The 15,765-nt window shown below is 36.0% G+C and overlaps 1 protein-coding gene across 2 annotated transcripts; it reads right to left on the bottom strand.

Annotated features, from left to right (window-relative positions):
- Nucleotides 1–246: 246 nt before the first annotated feature.
- On the bottom strand, nt 247–15,583 carry LOC103986525 (golgin-84). 2 transcript variants are annotated; one of them, XM_009404543.3, is made up of 21 exons: nt 15,391–15,583; nt 13,188–13,268; nt 12,984–13,033; nt 12,286–12,900; nt 12,133–12,195; nt 10,426–10,503; nt 10,106–10,309; nt 9,027–9,083; nt 8,839–8,913; nt 8,694–8,765; nt 7,506–7,568; nt 7,320–7,418; nt 6,565–6,642; nt 6,211–6,279; nt 5,432–5,479; nt 5,242–5,337; nt 5,050–5,126; nt 2,282–2,327; nt 2,106–2,204; nt 1,968–2,012; nt 247–524 (listed from the first exon to the last, which is right to left on the bottom strand). In XM_009404543.3, exons 1-21 carry the CDS (start codon nt 15,416–15,418, stop codon nt 453–455), a joined length of 2,115 nt encoding a protein of 704 aa, XP_009402818.2. In that variant the 5' UTR covers nt 15,419–15,583; the 3' UTR covers nt 247–452. The 2 variants fall into 2 exon arrangements, with proteins under 2 accessions (XP_009402818.2, XP_064993191.1); XM_065137119.1 differs by lacking the exon at nt 247–524 and adding an exon at nt 588–791 and having other exon boundaries at nt 15,391–15,564.
- Between the last annotated feature and the right edge of the window lie 182 nt (nt 15,584–15,765).

The raw sequence follows: 15,765 nt of genomic DNA, 5'->3' as shown, positions 1-15,765 counted from the left end.
ACTCGTACATCAAATAGGAATCTGCAAGTTGACATGATAAAGTCTAATCCATACCCATTTTGCTGCTGTTTTATACAGATTATTTCGTATGTACATCCACAGGTAGATATTAAGTATAATCCATGTCCATTTTGCTGCTGTTTTATACAGATTATCTCGTATTTACTTACCTCCACAGACAGATATTACCATAAATTGTCGACCAGATTACTAAACTTATATTCTTAATAAGACCAAATAAACATATGAAGTTCCAACAGATTATTACTTATTAATCATTAGCTTGAGACAAATGAAACATCATATTTGATTCAAAAAATTGATGAACATTTGCAAGAAGATTATATCATTTACAATTACCAAATTGACAAGTGATGGGCTCCTGTGGAAGAGACATTTTGACCTGTTGGTGATCACGGACACCACATGAAGTCCCAAGTCTGAAATCTGTATTAACCCAAGCTTGACTTGCTAAGTCCCATAGAAGCAGCGACTTCTTTGGAGGCAAATTTGTCTGCTTGCTCCTATGCATCAGAAAAAAAAATTTTGTGGATGATGAAGATAAGTAAAGCAACACCTGCAATGCTAATGGTAGCATGTTATGGTGCACCATAAGCAAACAAACACACATTTAAGTTCCATCGAGAATAGACATATAATGCATATACATCGCAGATAGCATTTACTTCCCTAGCAATGTGATTAGTCAAAAATATCCAGTAGAGGAGTTAGGCATCAAGGATGAAGGCATCAGTATGGTGGCTTGCCACACCTACAGAATCCCGCATCATCTGCAGGAAAGTCTCACAATCCTATAAGCACAAGGGGATCATGATAATCCAATGGGCTCGGTTGACAATATCAACAATTTGGGTAAAAAGTTTGTGGCAACTCATACAGTTCACATCATGTGGCCTATAATGCAAGATGGTACATCATCACCCACCTCTAGGAGTAATTCCAAAGTTTTCCACATGGTTTTGGATATGTAACATAATAAAATGCTCTTAAATCTATCCTCGAATCTAGATGAAACTCATTTTTTTTCACATGCTTATGATTAAAGGAACACTCTGCTAGTGGACATTAATTAGCCTATCCACTATATTAACCAAGCAATAAATAACAAAGAGAATTTTCATGTTTGGTGAGTATCATTGAGTCAACATTTTAGCCTGTTCATGCCTTGAAGCTGCTCCCAGCAGCGAAGTATGTCATTTAAGCTTTGTTCTAGGCTCTACCTGCAACAAAATCTTCAAAGTGTGGTTTTGTCATAATATTACTCATTCCTCATTAGTAATATTTTCTATTCAGGAACATCACCTTGTATTGATTTAGGCTTTGAATGGTTAGCATATTCCATATAATACATATCTTAAAGACATAATTGCCACTATATATGGTAATCAGAATTAGATATTTATTTGCTAACAAAGATATGTAGTTATGTACACACACATCCACTCGCCTTCCTCCCTCTATGGACCCATTATAACCAATTATGTTAAGCATAATAGATTATCGCAACTAGCACGGGATTGGTGTCAGTACATAAATCCTGGCCACATACACAAACAAGTTCTGCAAGTACCATGAAGAGGTACAAGACAAAAGATGATATTGATCACAAAAAGAAGACATAATTTCTCTTTTGCTACTATAGTCTTAGATTCTCATTTTCAACCCCTTAAGATGATCGAGACTAATCTTAGTTATCTTAAAGTTTTGTGTTACTCTTTGTTATTTGAGTTACATCAAGATAACTGAACTAACCAGTTCTCCTAGAGGACAACTAGAGGAACAAAATCATGCATTGGGCCAAAAAAATGTGGTTTCTAACATTTGTTCTAAGACTTATCAGTCAGCGTCAATAAGTAAACCTCCTCAATAGTCCAAAGAATCAATATAGCACATCAAATTTCTTCAAGAAACTATTACAACAGCATATGAGTAAAAATCAAGCATACCTGTAGGTGATGCAACAAGTACATCAAGAAGAGATGTACAAATACCTGCAGATAATTTCAATTTATCTTATTCTACATATGCTTTTGGATTATGTATAAATGTTGTTTAACAAACAAAGTAGATATGTCCATTCTGACCAGGTAGAATAGCAGGATGACTCGAGCAGTTGGATACCGCCATAAAAATCGAGTGGCACGGACGGCTCCCGAATCTAAAAGCTTTGCAGCTCTTTGCAACTGTTTAGAAATATTTGCACTTAAGAGGAAAGGGAGAGAGAAAATGAGAAGATATGGAAATTAAGCGAGATATGGACCTGTTTGGTTGCTCCAACCATATGCCGATGATACAAGGGCAGAGGCCTGCAAAGCACCTATTAGTTATAGTGATTTACTTATGCTTCAAAAATTCAGAAATAAGAAAAATAAAAAACTTGAGAAGTTATGCTTTTCTTGATTTCAAGCAGATTTTTTTCACAAACCACCTTCATTGAAGTTAATGTAGATAGAAATAGAATAAGCACCACCATGAGATCTAAGGATGAACCCAAACTACATCAGAATTTTAAAATGCTCATATGAAATATGATACAACCTTCTGACTCTCAAGTTGCTTAGCTCAGGCTTTTTCCTTTAAGGTTTTAACAAATGAATGAATTAGTTTAAACTTATACAAGATACATATTCCTTTGAATCAAAATCCTCAGCTACATCCAAGAGTCAACTTTTCAACTGTTATCTACCTTCTACTTGGATGAATAGATTCTCATCCTCATTGCTGTTGAACAAGTGTAAAACCAACATGTTTGATGATCTTTGACTTTATGAGCCATGCTTGGGTTAACTGCAATGAATCTTCAATCACAAAATGTTTTTGTTTTTGAAAAGAACTTCTTAGTAATGGTGGTGTCTTAGCCTTGCCTTGTTTGAGTGTCTGAGACACCACTCAAAGATATTCTACAATCTGTATAACAGTTACCAAGAATGAACACATATAACAGTTGGCAACTTTCCGAAAAATGAATCAATCTGCGAATTCTTGTCATTAATTAAGAAAAGGTTCTCTCTTGATCCAAACTTATCCCTTCTGAAGCAGCATGTCAAGTTTCTTCACCTACATATCAACTACCTTCCTAAGACTTCAAGGGATCAAGGGTAGGCATAAGTTCGATTTGCTTTTTCTTGAGTTGTGCGGCTCATATTCAAATGTTCACTATCAACTAAAGCTAAAATCTCATGGGGGCCGATACAGACTAGCATTGAGTCTGGAATGAGCCCAAGCAAGCCTGTGTAATCAAGACACATCAAGATTTTCATATAATAATGTGAAGATGAGAACCTAGAATCATATAGACATCTTCAAATCCAGTTTCTAGTGTAAAGACTTTTGCAAGGGTCTCGAACGGCTTAAGCATATTGCTGAACAAAAAATTATTTTTTAAGCTTGTTTTGACCCTAGTTATGTCTATGCAACTATTAGCCAAGTTCTAAGTGGTTTCTCCTACTTATCTTTTGCTTGTGCTTTTAAATACATACAAGATTAAAACTTAAATTCTCAGTAACCATTCATATCAGAATGTCATGACTCTAAACTATAGAGAGCACTTGTTGGTATCATCCTCTTTAAACCTTCAAGTGAGTTCTTTTTCAGAAGCTTCTAAAATCTAGTTTGTTTGGTTCGCTTGTAATCAATTATACCTTGCTACTTAATAAAAAAATGTTTTCCTTACTTCTTTGCACATTGTGAAAAAAAAAATATATCATCTATGTCAGCAAGAATACCAAATAAAAATAACTTCTATAAATTCATAAATATCTCTTGACACAGAGTTAAGATGCTTGAGTGGAGAGATCAATCTTTGTGAACCTAAAAAATATGAATCATAAAATGATAAAATTATTATTCATTCAAATACGAGATTATGCATTCACTTTATTAAGAATGCAATTATTACCATAGAATATACAGGTTTATTAAACACTATAAAAAAATATATTTATAAATTTCTTTTAAATATATATATATATATGTATTTTAAAATTATTTTCTAATAGATTTTTAGGGTCTTACAATCTTACAATCTGATCCTACGCAACGAGTTTATTACACCAATCTCAAAAGGGGTTTATTTACTCATAAGAAGATGCCTCCAACAAAGCATGTTATAGGAGTACTATCAGGTTACAAAAGCTGATATAACACTATTTTGGCTTGGATGGATGTGACTGGAGATGGAATAGCTCAGGAGTTACTTTCTCTTCCTTCTTTTCATGTTTAGAAATACAATGGGATATTCAGAGATTTGTGAGCTTGATCCTGGGAAGCTATTGTCCAAGCAAGTTATGTGTCTTTCTCTGGTTAGTTCTTTTGGGTAAGCTGCACATAAAGAAGAAATTAAGGGGAGTGCAAACCTTGTAGAGATTAGCCAGAATCAATTAATCATTTGCTTCTGCCACCTTTTTTTTCAAGGTACACTCTCGAATAGATGGAGGAGAAACTCAACTTCCATGATATGGAAGAGCTTTGGAGTAATTGGAGGAAAAAAGCATATTTAAGAAAATTCCACCTGCTGTGAACAAGCTTCTGATTGCTATCTTCCGGAACAAGGGATTACTAAAAACTAGCATATGTTTGAAAGACCTTGCATTGGTCTGCACCGTGCTGTTACTTGAGACCTCTACTTCTTCATACTAGAGTCAGCTTGTGTGGCTGTGGAACCAAGTGTATAGTAAATTCTAGTTTGTGGAAGTTGGTTGTTTAGGATGTTTGTCCTCACTTGGCGAGGAGTCTATTTGTTTAATTGTTGAGGTTGTTGATTGGGATGTAATTTGTTGCAGGTTTTGATTCTTAAGAAAACAGACTAATTAACCAGTAATTTTATGTAAAAAAGATTCAGATACTTTAGAATATGTAGCAAAAGGTAACATTTTGATGTGTCAATTTATAGCAGCACGGTGGACCCCAAATCCAATAAGCAGAAAAAAAATGACTATTGAGTAGGAACGCTCATGAGTGTACTTAACAGTTTAATAGGCAAACAGCATTATAGATATTGCTGAATGAGGTGATGAGCAGTTATCTTACTCGAGAGCTTTTATATCAGTATCTTCTTCCCACGATGATGATGCTCTGCTGGTAACCCGACTCCTTTCTGCTTCTAACTATCAAATAATGATCAATTTTTTAAATGAAATGATTAAACTTGCTTCTATGAGAATAATAAACAGTGAGCCAGTAATTATATTAGCAGAAATATTTTAGAATCGAAACAAAAACCTGTGCTTCCTGAAGACGATTTAGCTCCTTTACCAATTGAAATTCTAAAGCAGCCTTTTCACTAGTCATGGTTTCTAGTTGTGTTTGCTTATGATACTGCAGCAATGTGCACAGTTTATACATAAAATTAGACAACCAGAACAGTGAATGTAACCTGTATTCTCCTCATATTACATAAATAGTAACATACCAGCAAATCAGTCAACTCCCGATATCGTTTCTCAAGTTCCATATGTTCCTGCATTATATATGTTAGAAGAATTTAAAAAGCATGTTAAGGAGCAAAGAAACTAATCTGTCAACTCAAGTGAATGTTATTGTGCCAGGACAAAGAATAGGTTGGCTGGGTCAAACCTAATGGCAGTATCTGTGTCCAAAGCCTATATGGGTAAATATGTGCATCCACTTGTGATTCTCATAGAAAAATACATCTTAAATAGCTAATTATACTCCTTATTTTCATTGTCAACCACTTGCAAATTCTTAGTCTATCAAGAATGTCAGTTTTTTCTTATATAGTTATTGTTTGTTTGTTTTTTTAGAAAATCATAGTCTGTAACCTCGTATTCGCATTAAAATGTGTCATGGATCAGCACAATGTACATATTTCGAAATGCTTGAATGAATCAAAAATGACTTTAGCAGCTTTAGCCAAATCTCTTAGTGACCTAGGTTTCACGAAGAGTAATATAATGATTATCTCAATTACTTTTAGGACTGAACTAGTAGTTTCATAAATGCTTACTTGCCACAACATGCCTCTTCTTTGGTGTTGCACCAGTGTGGGTGGCTTTACTAGCCAGCATACCAACAAATGTGGGTATAGACCAATGACACTATGATGTTATCCTCTTGGTGTAAGGCATGCTAGTTATGGCATGGCAAACAAGGGTAATCCATGGATTTAGTGATCAGGTTAGAATTAGAATATCACTGAAAATATGAAGCAAGAGAACAAGAATCAACTACCTGTCGTGAGTAATGCTCTGCATCCCTTTTCATTCCAGCCATCTCTACTCGCATCTTTTGCAACTCGGCCTGCCAACCATGATCAAGATGGTAAATTGTTGTATGTCTTCTATGACACTAAATAACAGGGATTATACAAACCAGCGAATAATAGGATTATAGATTGCCATTATGATTGATATTATTACTAAATGAAAATTTAGCTTAATAGCAATAGAATTTTTATAACCTAAACATATTCTTTAATTAAAGTACAACAACAACAACAAAACCGTATTAATTAAAGTATGATAAAAGACAAAAAAATGTCTCGTCTTACTTAATAGCTTCATAGTAAAAAATAAGGAGAACCACCTCTAGATAACAAAGCTTGTTCTCTGCTTCTCTTTGTCCTTGGCGTGCACGCTCCACTTCTTCCTGCCATGCCTGCATCTATATTTTCAAAAGTACTAGTAAGCAGTTTATTCATCATTTTCCAAAACTAGCTTTACTGTTTCCCAATTTAGCTGCTATGTTAAATTTTGCTACCAATATTGGTACCAGTAGAAATATACAGTAGGTGCATGTGGTTCTTATCATGTTTATGTCACTAATTTCTGCCCATTGCAAGGTGGATACAATGTTATCTAGGATTCAGCTTCTTTCTTGTGCATATGGGCTGAAGATGCCACCATTTTGCCCACAGAGAGCCAGTACTCTCAATGCCAACCATAAAGGAGCTGAACACATCTCAAGCTGGAGAGGACTTAGTTAGACATAGATCACATGCAGGAACAGATCTCTTGTGTATCAGAAAAATCCTGGTTCTTTGGTTACATAGTGGGCAATATGTCTGCAACAAGTCATGCAACATGCTTCACATAGAAGTCATGGGTGGAGAAGTCCAAAAGTTCTACAAGATACCCTAAACATGTTCTTTATTAGGCCTTTCTTTCTATCCTAAAGTAATCCATCCACACTCATGGATACATGCTCTAAAAAATAGGTAAAACAGTATCAAATATTTTTAGAAATCAAACACTGCAATCTTGTTCAAGCATTCTGCAACTTTTAAACATTCCTATTTGATATGTGAATAGCCAGAAGAAATACAAGTTAACATATTTTACTTGAAGAATTTGGTTAGAATCTTCAGAAGATTTCTTCTGTCCACGTCGATTTCGAGCTTCCAGATCTTGTAGCTCTTGGTTCAGAGATGCATATTCAACCTATAATAACAAATGAAATGCACAAGAGATAAAATAAAAAATATTTTTTTCCTCGGTAGCAAACATTTTCGAAAAGGTCTGTGTTACCTCAAGCAGAGCCAATTTATGTTCCAGCTCTGCAGCCCTTGATGTGCTTTCATCAGCTGCTCTCTGAGTATGTATGATTAAATTGAGATAAGAGCAATTCAAAATTGAGATTGCTGAAAGCAGAAACACATGTTTCTTAAGATAACTGCACAAATGGCGATAAAGAGATACTGGACATGATCTGTACAGCTCCATGCTAATCAATGGTATTTTCAGAGAAGCTGAAAAGCAGCTAATTCATGTGGAGTCTTGATATAATATGAGAACCAGGTAATTTGACAATCCTGAATTTTATTTTTTAATTTTGTTGACTTTTCACTGTTCTGACCAGACATATATATAATACAAGAACAAAAACTGATAAAATAATGCATGCTGACATTACTATGTCTGTTGTCAAAAACACTCGAAAAGGCTTCTTCTAGAAATAAGTATAAAATAAATACAAAATGAACAAAAGAAAGCACAAATTTTATTGTCACCCAAACTCCTAACCAGATGAAAGCTTCATCTCCATGATACTAGGAATGAGATGGCGAACAAGTGAACCTATAGTCTGACCACTGACCACTCACCTACTTTGATTGACCTCACTACAGATTGGTGGGGCCATTAATGGGTAAACAACGGTTGGGAAGTTGATCACTTTATTAATCATATTGCACACTTTTCTCTTTTCTCTCATTTCACCTTATTTCCCCATTTTAAATTGGTACCATCAACCATGCCAGCACAGAAACAGCAAATTGCATGCCCACTGCACATACATGTCAAACAGCAGTTGTTGGACCAGTTATGGCATCACTTGAGAGGAAAATCATGTTGAAATTTGATTGAAAACTTGTCAAATCTACTATGAGGTCTTCAATATTTTTGACTTGTGAACAGGACGACAACCTTAGTCATGATCCAATGAAGTAATGCGCATCGATAACAAACTTAAAATGATTGCACAATATAGACATCCGGTGACTAGTGGGAAACTGTGTTTTTCCACATATTAGCCAGTGGTTTACCCAGTTAGTTGTTTCCTGTAGATTTGCTTACATATATTCCTAGGAAGTCAACAAATCATGTTATTTCCATAGTCAACTTTTGCTCATATACAGAATGGAGAATCCTGCTAATCAGCAACAGAAGGGCAAACAAATGATCGCACAGAATTAATCACTAGTTTTTAAAGATTACCTGGATTCTAGCTAGAGCGTTAGATGACTCAACAGCTCGATGTTCTAGCTCTACCTCTCTTTCTACCGCTGCCTGTTCATTTTGCCAGTCATAAACTAAAAAGGGACTTGAGGATCATCAAAGATTTATAGTTATAAGGATGCACCATTTTAGTAGCATTGTGTGCTGTACGCTCTTCTTCAGCTCTACGTTCTGCGGAAGTAAGCTCTTCCCTCAAAGCCTATCAAGCAAGGAATATTTATAATTTGATATATTTTATGGTGTGAGACTTGAAAATCATGAAGAAACAACATCACTTTACAGTGAGATTAACCCTACCATTCAAAATATTACCTGGATCATACGGGTTTCAGTTAATTCACGACTCCTCCTAATGGTATCCATGTCCATCTGATTCAAACAGAAAAAACTAAGGATTAGTCAGTTTTATAGACATGAATGCATCTTCAGGAATTGAGAAAACAATAAGAATGCAACACACCCATTAGTTCCTTGTTTAATAGACTACAGCTTGATTTCAACTCACAGTACAATGGGTTTTTGTAAATATTTATAAAAGAACTTCTGGATTTAATATCTTGTAACTGCAACCAGTTGTCTCTTTACAATTGCGGACCATGGCATGTGCTTTGTGTAAGATATAAGACACATTCATGTCTCCAGATATAGAGGACAAACAGACAATAAAAAACATAACTGGCTTTATGGGAAGTGTAAATTGTGATTGTTTTTGCAATAATCTTGTCGACAATCACATAGAAGCAGGTCATCTGCATAATACACAAACACTAAAACTCCTATATGACTTGAAAAATGTTTTCATAATTACTGTTGTCAATTCTCTCTATGCCTTTGACCCTGCCTATGTCCACCATGTTTATATCTAGCAACTCTGCCCACAATACGTTCAGCTGACTCGAATGGTGATTCTCTATAAATGTGCAAAGCACCTTAAAAGCTTAAACAATTTTCAAATACCCAAATTTGTTGACAAGTGCAAACATCTTTAATTCTATTTTCTAGTAACTCCATACATCCAAATTACCATGTGTGTGTGTGTGTGTATATATATATATCTTAGACACTAATTTTTTGGGTATATTATTTCCTAATTTCCTAAATAATACGCTTAGCTTGTTTTAAATAATTATAACAAACAAGCTTGCTAAACTATAACCAATTAACCATAATAAGTCACAGTTAGTAATTCACCTAACCTCTCTCCTACAACATTCAAATAGATTTGCTGTCTCAAATTTAATCTATTGCCCTTGATGTCACGGATCAACTGCAACTAAAACTCTTAATTGTGGCAGCTTCATTTGGCACCACACGGTCTCAGGAAGGGTGTTGATTCACAATTAACAAATCTCTCACTGTAATCACAAAATGCAACTTCAAGGAAACGAAACCTGTAATGATGCCAGCTTTTCTTCTGAAGTAGCAGCTTCTTTCTTCAGAGCATCCAATGAATTAACGAGAGCATCAATTTCAGAGTTTTTTGCAGCTAGAGCATCTGACAAATTTGATTCAACTCTTGCCACTTCCATCTTGGACCCAGATAAATCTTGATGCAGTTGCTTTATGCTAGCCTCATAAGAACTAGTCAACTCTCTCTGTTCAACATCTCAAATCATGATTAAATGAGAAACTACAAGATCAGTTAAAAAAATAGTATTCTTTACTATTAACAACATGAATAAACAAGGAATACAAGTGATGCAGCATTTACCTCAGCAACCAGAAGTTCCTCCAGCTGCTTATTCTCAGCCTTGTATTCTTGAAGACGGGATGAAAGACCAGCACAAACCTGTTATAAGTCAAATGATGCAATAAGCAATCATAAAGAAATACAAATCCAGATGTCACAAGAAAAATTAAGCAATGGATCAAGGATGTATCACAGTACTTCAATTGGTGAAGTTCTCCCATAACCATCAATATTTAACTAAAATGCATACAAAAAATCATCCCAGATTTCAAATCCTACAACTAGAAGTCTATAATAGTCATAGTATCCAATTTGCCATCAATGACCAATGCTTAGTTTGATGATATATATTTCAATCAAGGTTCGCAATATCGTACCGTACCGGTATTTTCGACCTGGGCTCGGTACCAGTATGATACGGTATACCGAGCGGTACACCTAGGTGTACCGAGTACTGTAGCGATGCTACAGTGCTACAGTACCTCAGAACAGTAACAGTCGGTCCGTGTACCGAAAACCTGTCGGACCGGTACATACCGCCCGTACCGGGCGGTACGGCTCGGTACGGCAGACCCTGATTTCAATCCTGACCACTTAGCTTAATCAACAGTTCTGTTATGCCGATCAGAATTTCTGCACTCTTATTACCTTAACCTCACTTAGTGAAGAAAATAATTAGAAGAAATATAATGTTTCATCAGCGTATAACATGTAACATCTCTAAAGATTCAAAGAACAAGTGAAATAGAAAAAAAGTAATTTGCTATTTGCATTCATCACATAGGATCCAGATAATAAGGGCAAGAACCTAACAAGTAAATTGGAATGATAATTCACATCTTATACCACATAGCTCACATCTCAACTTTTTGTCGATTTTCAAATTCTTCTATAAGGTTCATGGATGCTTAATGGCACAGTCCCTCTTACTTGAAATTACAGTATCCAGAAGATGAGCATCTACTTTGGGAGGGTTGAAGATACTGACTGTATCTTTTTGCAAATATGATTAATCGTTAAGTGGTGCATTGAAGAAATTAGAGCTATGCATTACATTAACGGTATTTTTACAGGAAGGTTACAATCACTACCAAACAATGGAATGTCTTCTCGAAGATTTTTTACTCCAGCGTATCACTAGCTTCTTGCTATGGTACCTAAATTTGAAAACATCATATTGATACTTTCACGTTCTATGGCTAATTCATATACATGCAAAGCATATAGTTGGGCTGATAGCAAGTTCAGTCTCAAAGATGTGCTTCTATCTCAGTTATTAATTGAACATGAAGGTAAGCATAAATTCAAGAGTAAAGACATCATTCCAACACTCATAATCTGATACTTCAAGTTGAGTTTCAGCTGGTAAATTAGAATGACAAGTAAATGTTTCAATGTTGGCTGTACCAGGTTGGTTCGCAGGCTGCAATTGCCGCAGTTAAGCCAATCTATATTTTGGTTATAAATCTTTCTATGTAAGTATGTGGAACTTGTTATTGTATAATAACTATTCTCCATACTTTGGCATAAACAGACAAGAACACAAGATGCATGTGTCAACTATAATTATCAAATAGTCAAAATAATGCACAAATCATCTGTCTTGATGTCTTTACTTCCACAAGATAAACACATACAAACAAGGCCTGAGATTTCTTAAAGTTTACACAAAATGATGTTGTCAAATAATGAAGAATAGTAAATGCAGGTCAAAAAGTGTGGCCTTACCCTAGCTAACCTGGCCTCTTTTGACTGACCAGTTTTAACTGCACTTTTAAGAAGCCCTTGAGCCTGTTAAACAACCAGAGAAGAAAAAGAAACACCCAAGTGAGGGAAGGTTCTTCGTTATCAGTGTGCCTATTGTCTAGTATCAACATGTACCTCATCAAGCTGCTCCTGAACTTTCACGTGAGAGTCACTTAATTGCTCTTGCTGCTTGTTCACACTTGGTGAAGTTTCTGGAGTTTGTCTTTCGTTTTCTGCAGCATTGTTAATATTTTCTTTTACTTCTTTTACAACTTTCTCAGATTCCAATTTCTCTTGGCCGGTGGTCAAGAAAGAATCCTCATTCAACAAGTTGGCATTTGAATCAGCATCAGCAGAATGATCATTGTTGACATCTTCGATCTGCTTGTCCACCAACAAAGGAGAAGAAGATGTTTCCAGTTGATTGTTCATATCTGGATTAGCAGCATCTTCATCCACAGAGGGATTTGAGGCCTCTATATTATTTTCTTTAAGTTGAACTTCCACCATATTGTTACTCTGTCCGCCATTACCATTTTCCATGTCCAAACCAACTGTCTCCATATTGTTATCTGACAAATGCTCTTTTCCAACAGTTTTGTCGCTAACTCCAAAATCTACAGAATGACTAGAACGATAGTTCTTCGGATTATCAGATTTTGCATCAGGAACTGATTTTTCTTTGTGTTTCTGGTCATGCTCAGGCCTAGTACTGACTACATTTTCGATGCTGGAAGACTTTGCATGACCCTATATAAAGAACACAGCGAATTCTTGTGATATAACACAATTCATGGTATGTCACAAGAAAAGGTAAATGATTGATTATCAACCTTCTCTTTTGCTTTTGGCCTCCTGGAGTAAACTTCTTCAGCATTTGATGCTTTATGGTTGCAGGAGAGTCAGAAAAAGAAAAAAGCAAATGACCTTCAGTTAAAAGAACTTGCAAGAGATTAAAAAATGTAAAAAAAAAAAACGAAAAGGACAACCAGAAAACATTTTGAGGATCTCACACAATTAAATGAAATAATTTCTACCTGAAGCTTGCAAGCCAGACTGCTCATCAGCCAACTCACTAGCAACGAGTTTTGCTCTTCGGTCCACAACTTCAAACAAATCTATTTCCAGAAATAAGTGTTTTAGAGCATTTTACAATAGGATAATATGTTCTCATAATGGAAGTAACTTCAAAAGTATTTCAAATATGTCTTTGAGAATGTTAAAAAAAAAAGCGTACACAATGCATGAGGCTCCCGCCAATACGAGGTCGGGGGAGAGTCAATGTACACAGCCTTATCTTTAAATATTTAAAGAAGTTGTTTCCATGACTCAAACCCTGGTCTCCTAGATTGCAAAAGAGCAACCTTACTATTATACCAAGAGCATTGTACGAGGTCTTTGAAAATGTAAACTTAACATGAAATACAAACAGTGAACTCTAAATCCTGAAGGGCACAACAGAATAACAGAATGGGAACATAATTGTAGTTGTTAAGGCAACAACTCTAGCATGTGACTGAAGAAATTGTATGAGTAGAAACGCCAAACACTAATTGTTTCAATACACAAGAGTTTGCTAGTTTCATTATTCAATTCATTTTAGAAAAATAATAGCCTAATAGTTTGGACTAGATATGTATGCTCAAACAACATATCATCTGATCGGTGCCTCTAAAGGGTACCACTATTGAGTTCTCCATGCCTGAAATTATCTGGATTCTCTCAGAATTTTTTTCCTCTTGATCGAACAATTTTCCATTCTCTTAAAAGTTGGAATACTTTGGCTAATACATGGTCATTTGTGTCTGTGTTTGTTATCCTCCTCCTATCTTATCTCCTGAAAATTTGTTTGCTCCTTGTCAGCTTGACACAGTCAGCAGACCTTTTGGGCTACCATTAATCAAGTTGATCTTAGTTCCTCTGAAAACATAAGCCCAGATTATCAATAGAAAATTGACAGATCAAGATATCCTTCTTGATGGAGTAACATAACCCATCATCCAATTCTCCTGCTCCACCTCCTTGACAACCACTTATGCATAAATCAGAAATTATATATATATATATATATATATATATATATATATAGTGATTTTTATGAGTCATTATATGATTTGATCATACAAGCAAGTTCTTGATGAGTTGTTTCTACTTCTGGCTGGCCTTTACAAAAAAACTGTAAGAGGTTTCCGCCATTTTTCTTAGTAGGAAAAGAACTCTCTGCCATGAAATCAAGATCTAATGTAGCCTAATTACATCATAAGCACAGAAGCAACTCATAATAACACCAAGAACTATGCACCGATTATTTGCAACCAACATGCTTATCCTTCTATGTCATGCTTCCAACTAATAAGAACTACTAATCCAACGAAAGATAAACCAGACTAGGATAGCTAGCAATAAGAGAAGGATGACAAATCGATCAAGCCAATTCAAGACCCAGAAAATTGTTTATCCAAGCATGTTCTGGATGAGTTGTTTTTTACTTCTGGCCTTCCTTCACAAAGGGTCACAGGTTTCAGCCATTTTTCTCAGTGGGAAAAAAGAAGTCTTCCATGAAATCAAGAGCTAGGGTTGTGTGATTACATCATAAGCACAGAAGCGATTAGAATAGATCATATAACACTGAGAACAATGCACCGATTATTTGCAACAAAAGAGCTTATGCTTCTATGTCATGATTCTAACTGCTAAGATCTACTAATGCAACTACAGATAAGCCCCAATTTCCATAGGCTTGGATCGATGCCAATGAGTAATGACGACATAACGATCAAACCGATTCAAGACACAGAAGATCCCTTATCGAAGCATGTTCTTGATCAGTTGTTTCTGCTTCTGACCTTCCTTTAACAAAGTAGTCACCAGTTTCCACCATTTTTCTCAGTGGGAAAAGAAATCGTCGCCATGACAGCAAGAGCTAGGGTTGCAGAATTAGATCACAAGCACAGAAGCAACTCGGAATAGCCCATATAAATTACGGAAAACTATGCACCGATTACTTGCAACCGAAGCGTTCATCCTTCTATGTCATGATTCCATCTCCAACTACTAAGATCTATTAATCCAACGGCGGACAAACCCCAATTTCCACAGGCTTGGATCGATGCCAACAAGAGAAGGACACCGAATCGATCAAGCCAATTCGAGACACAGGAAGATCGCAACGACGAAACAGATCGCGGGAAAGGGTACGAATCGGAGGAAGGAGATGAGGAGCGAATGAGATCGGCTTACCTTCTGCGACCTTGAGCCAGGAAGCCATGAGCGTAGGGGATTCCGAGCGCAGGGAAAGGTTAGGGCTACGAGGAAGAGGGCGGATCTCGCTGCATTTAAATGGCGGGGGCGGAGATCGGAGGGGGAGAACACCGGATGTTCGCGAGCTGTTGTGGGGAAGCTTTCACGTCGGTTTGGTTCTTCGGATCTACTAAAATTATGTTCATTCCCGTTAGCAAAATTGCTTTGTGTGTACATAATAAGCCTCTAAAGCTTTGTATTCCGTATTTACCCCTATCAATTTTAATTTAGCACATATCCCTGTCAAGCATGGAAAATTATGTCAGTTAAACATTAGCCAAATGAGATTAATACTAACTTCAGAAAGTATTACAT

Source organism: Musa acuminata, chromosome BXJ3-1, assembly GCF_036884655.1.
Source record: "Musa acuminata AAA Group cultivar baxijiao chromosome BXJ3-1, Cavendish_Baxijiao_AAA, whole genome shotgun sequence".
Lineage (NCBI taxonomy): Eukaryota > Viridiplantae > Streptophyta > Magnoliopsida > Zingiberales > Musaceae > Musa > Musa acuminata.
Note: the sequence above shows the minus strand (reverse complement) of the source record. Positions and strands in the feature narration are given on the sequence as shown.

What these genes read in the sequence shown, in the direction of transcription:
- LOC103986525 (XM_009404543.3), bottom strand. Translation starts at nt 15,418, where the DNA reads ATGGCTTCCTGGCTCAAGGTCGCAGAAG. An exon ending in AAAAGCTGGCATCATTACAG is followed by an intron (nt 9,084 to 10,105) that starts GTTTCGTTTCCT and finishes TGTTTGAATCAG; the next exon opens with ATGGACATGGATACCATTAG. An exon ending in ATAAATTGGCTCTGCTTGAG is followed by an intron (nt 7,419 to 7,505) that starts GTAACACAGACC and finishes TTGTTATTATAG; the next exon opens with GTTGAATATGCATCTCTGAA.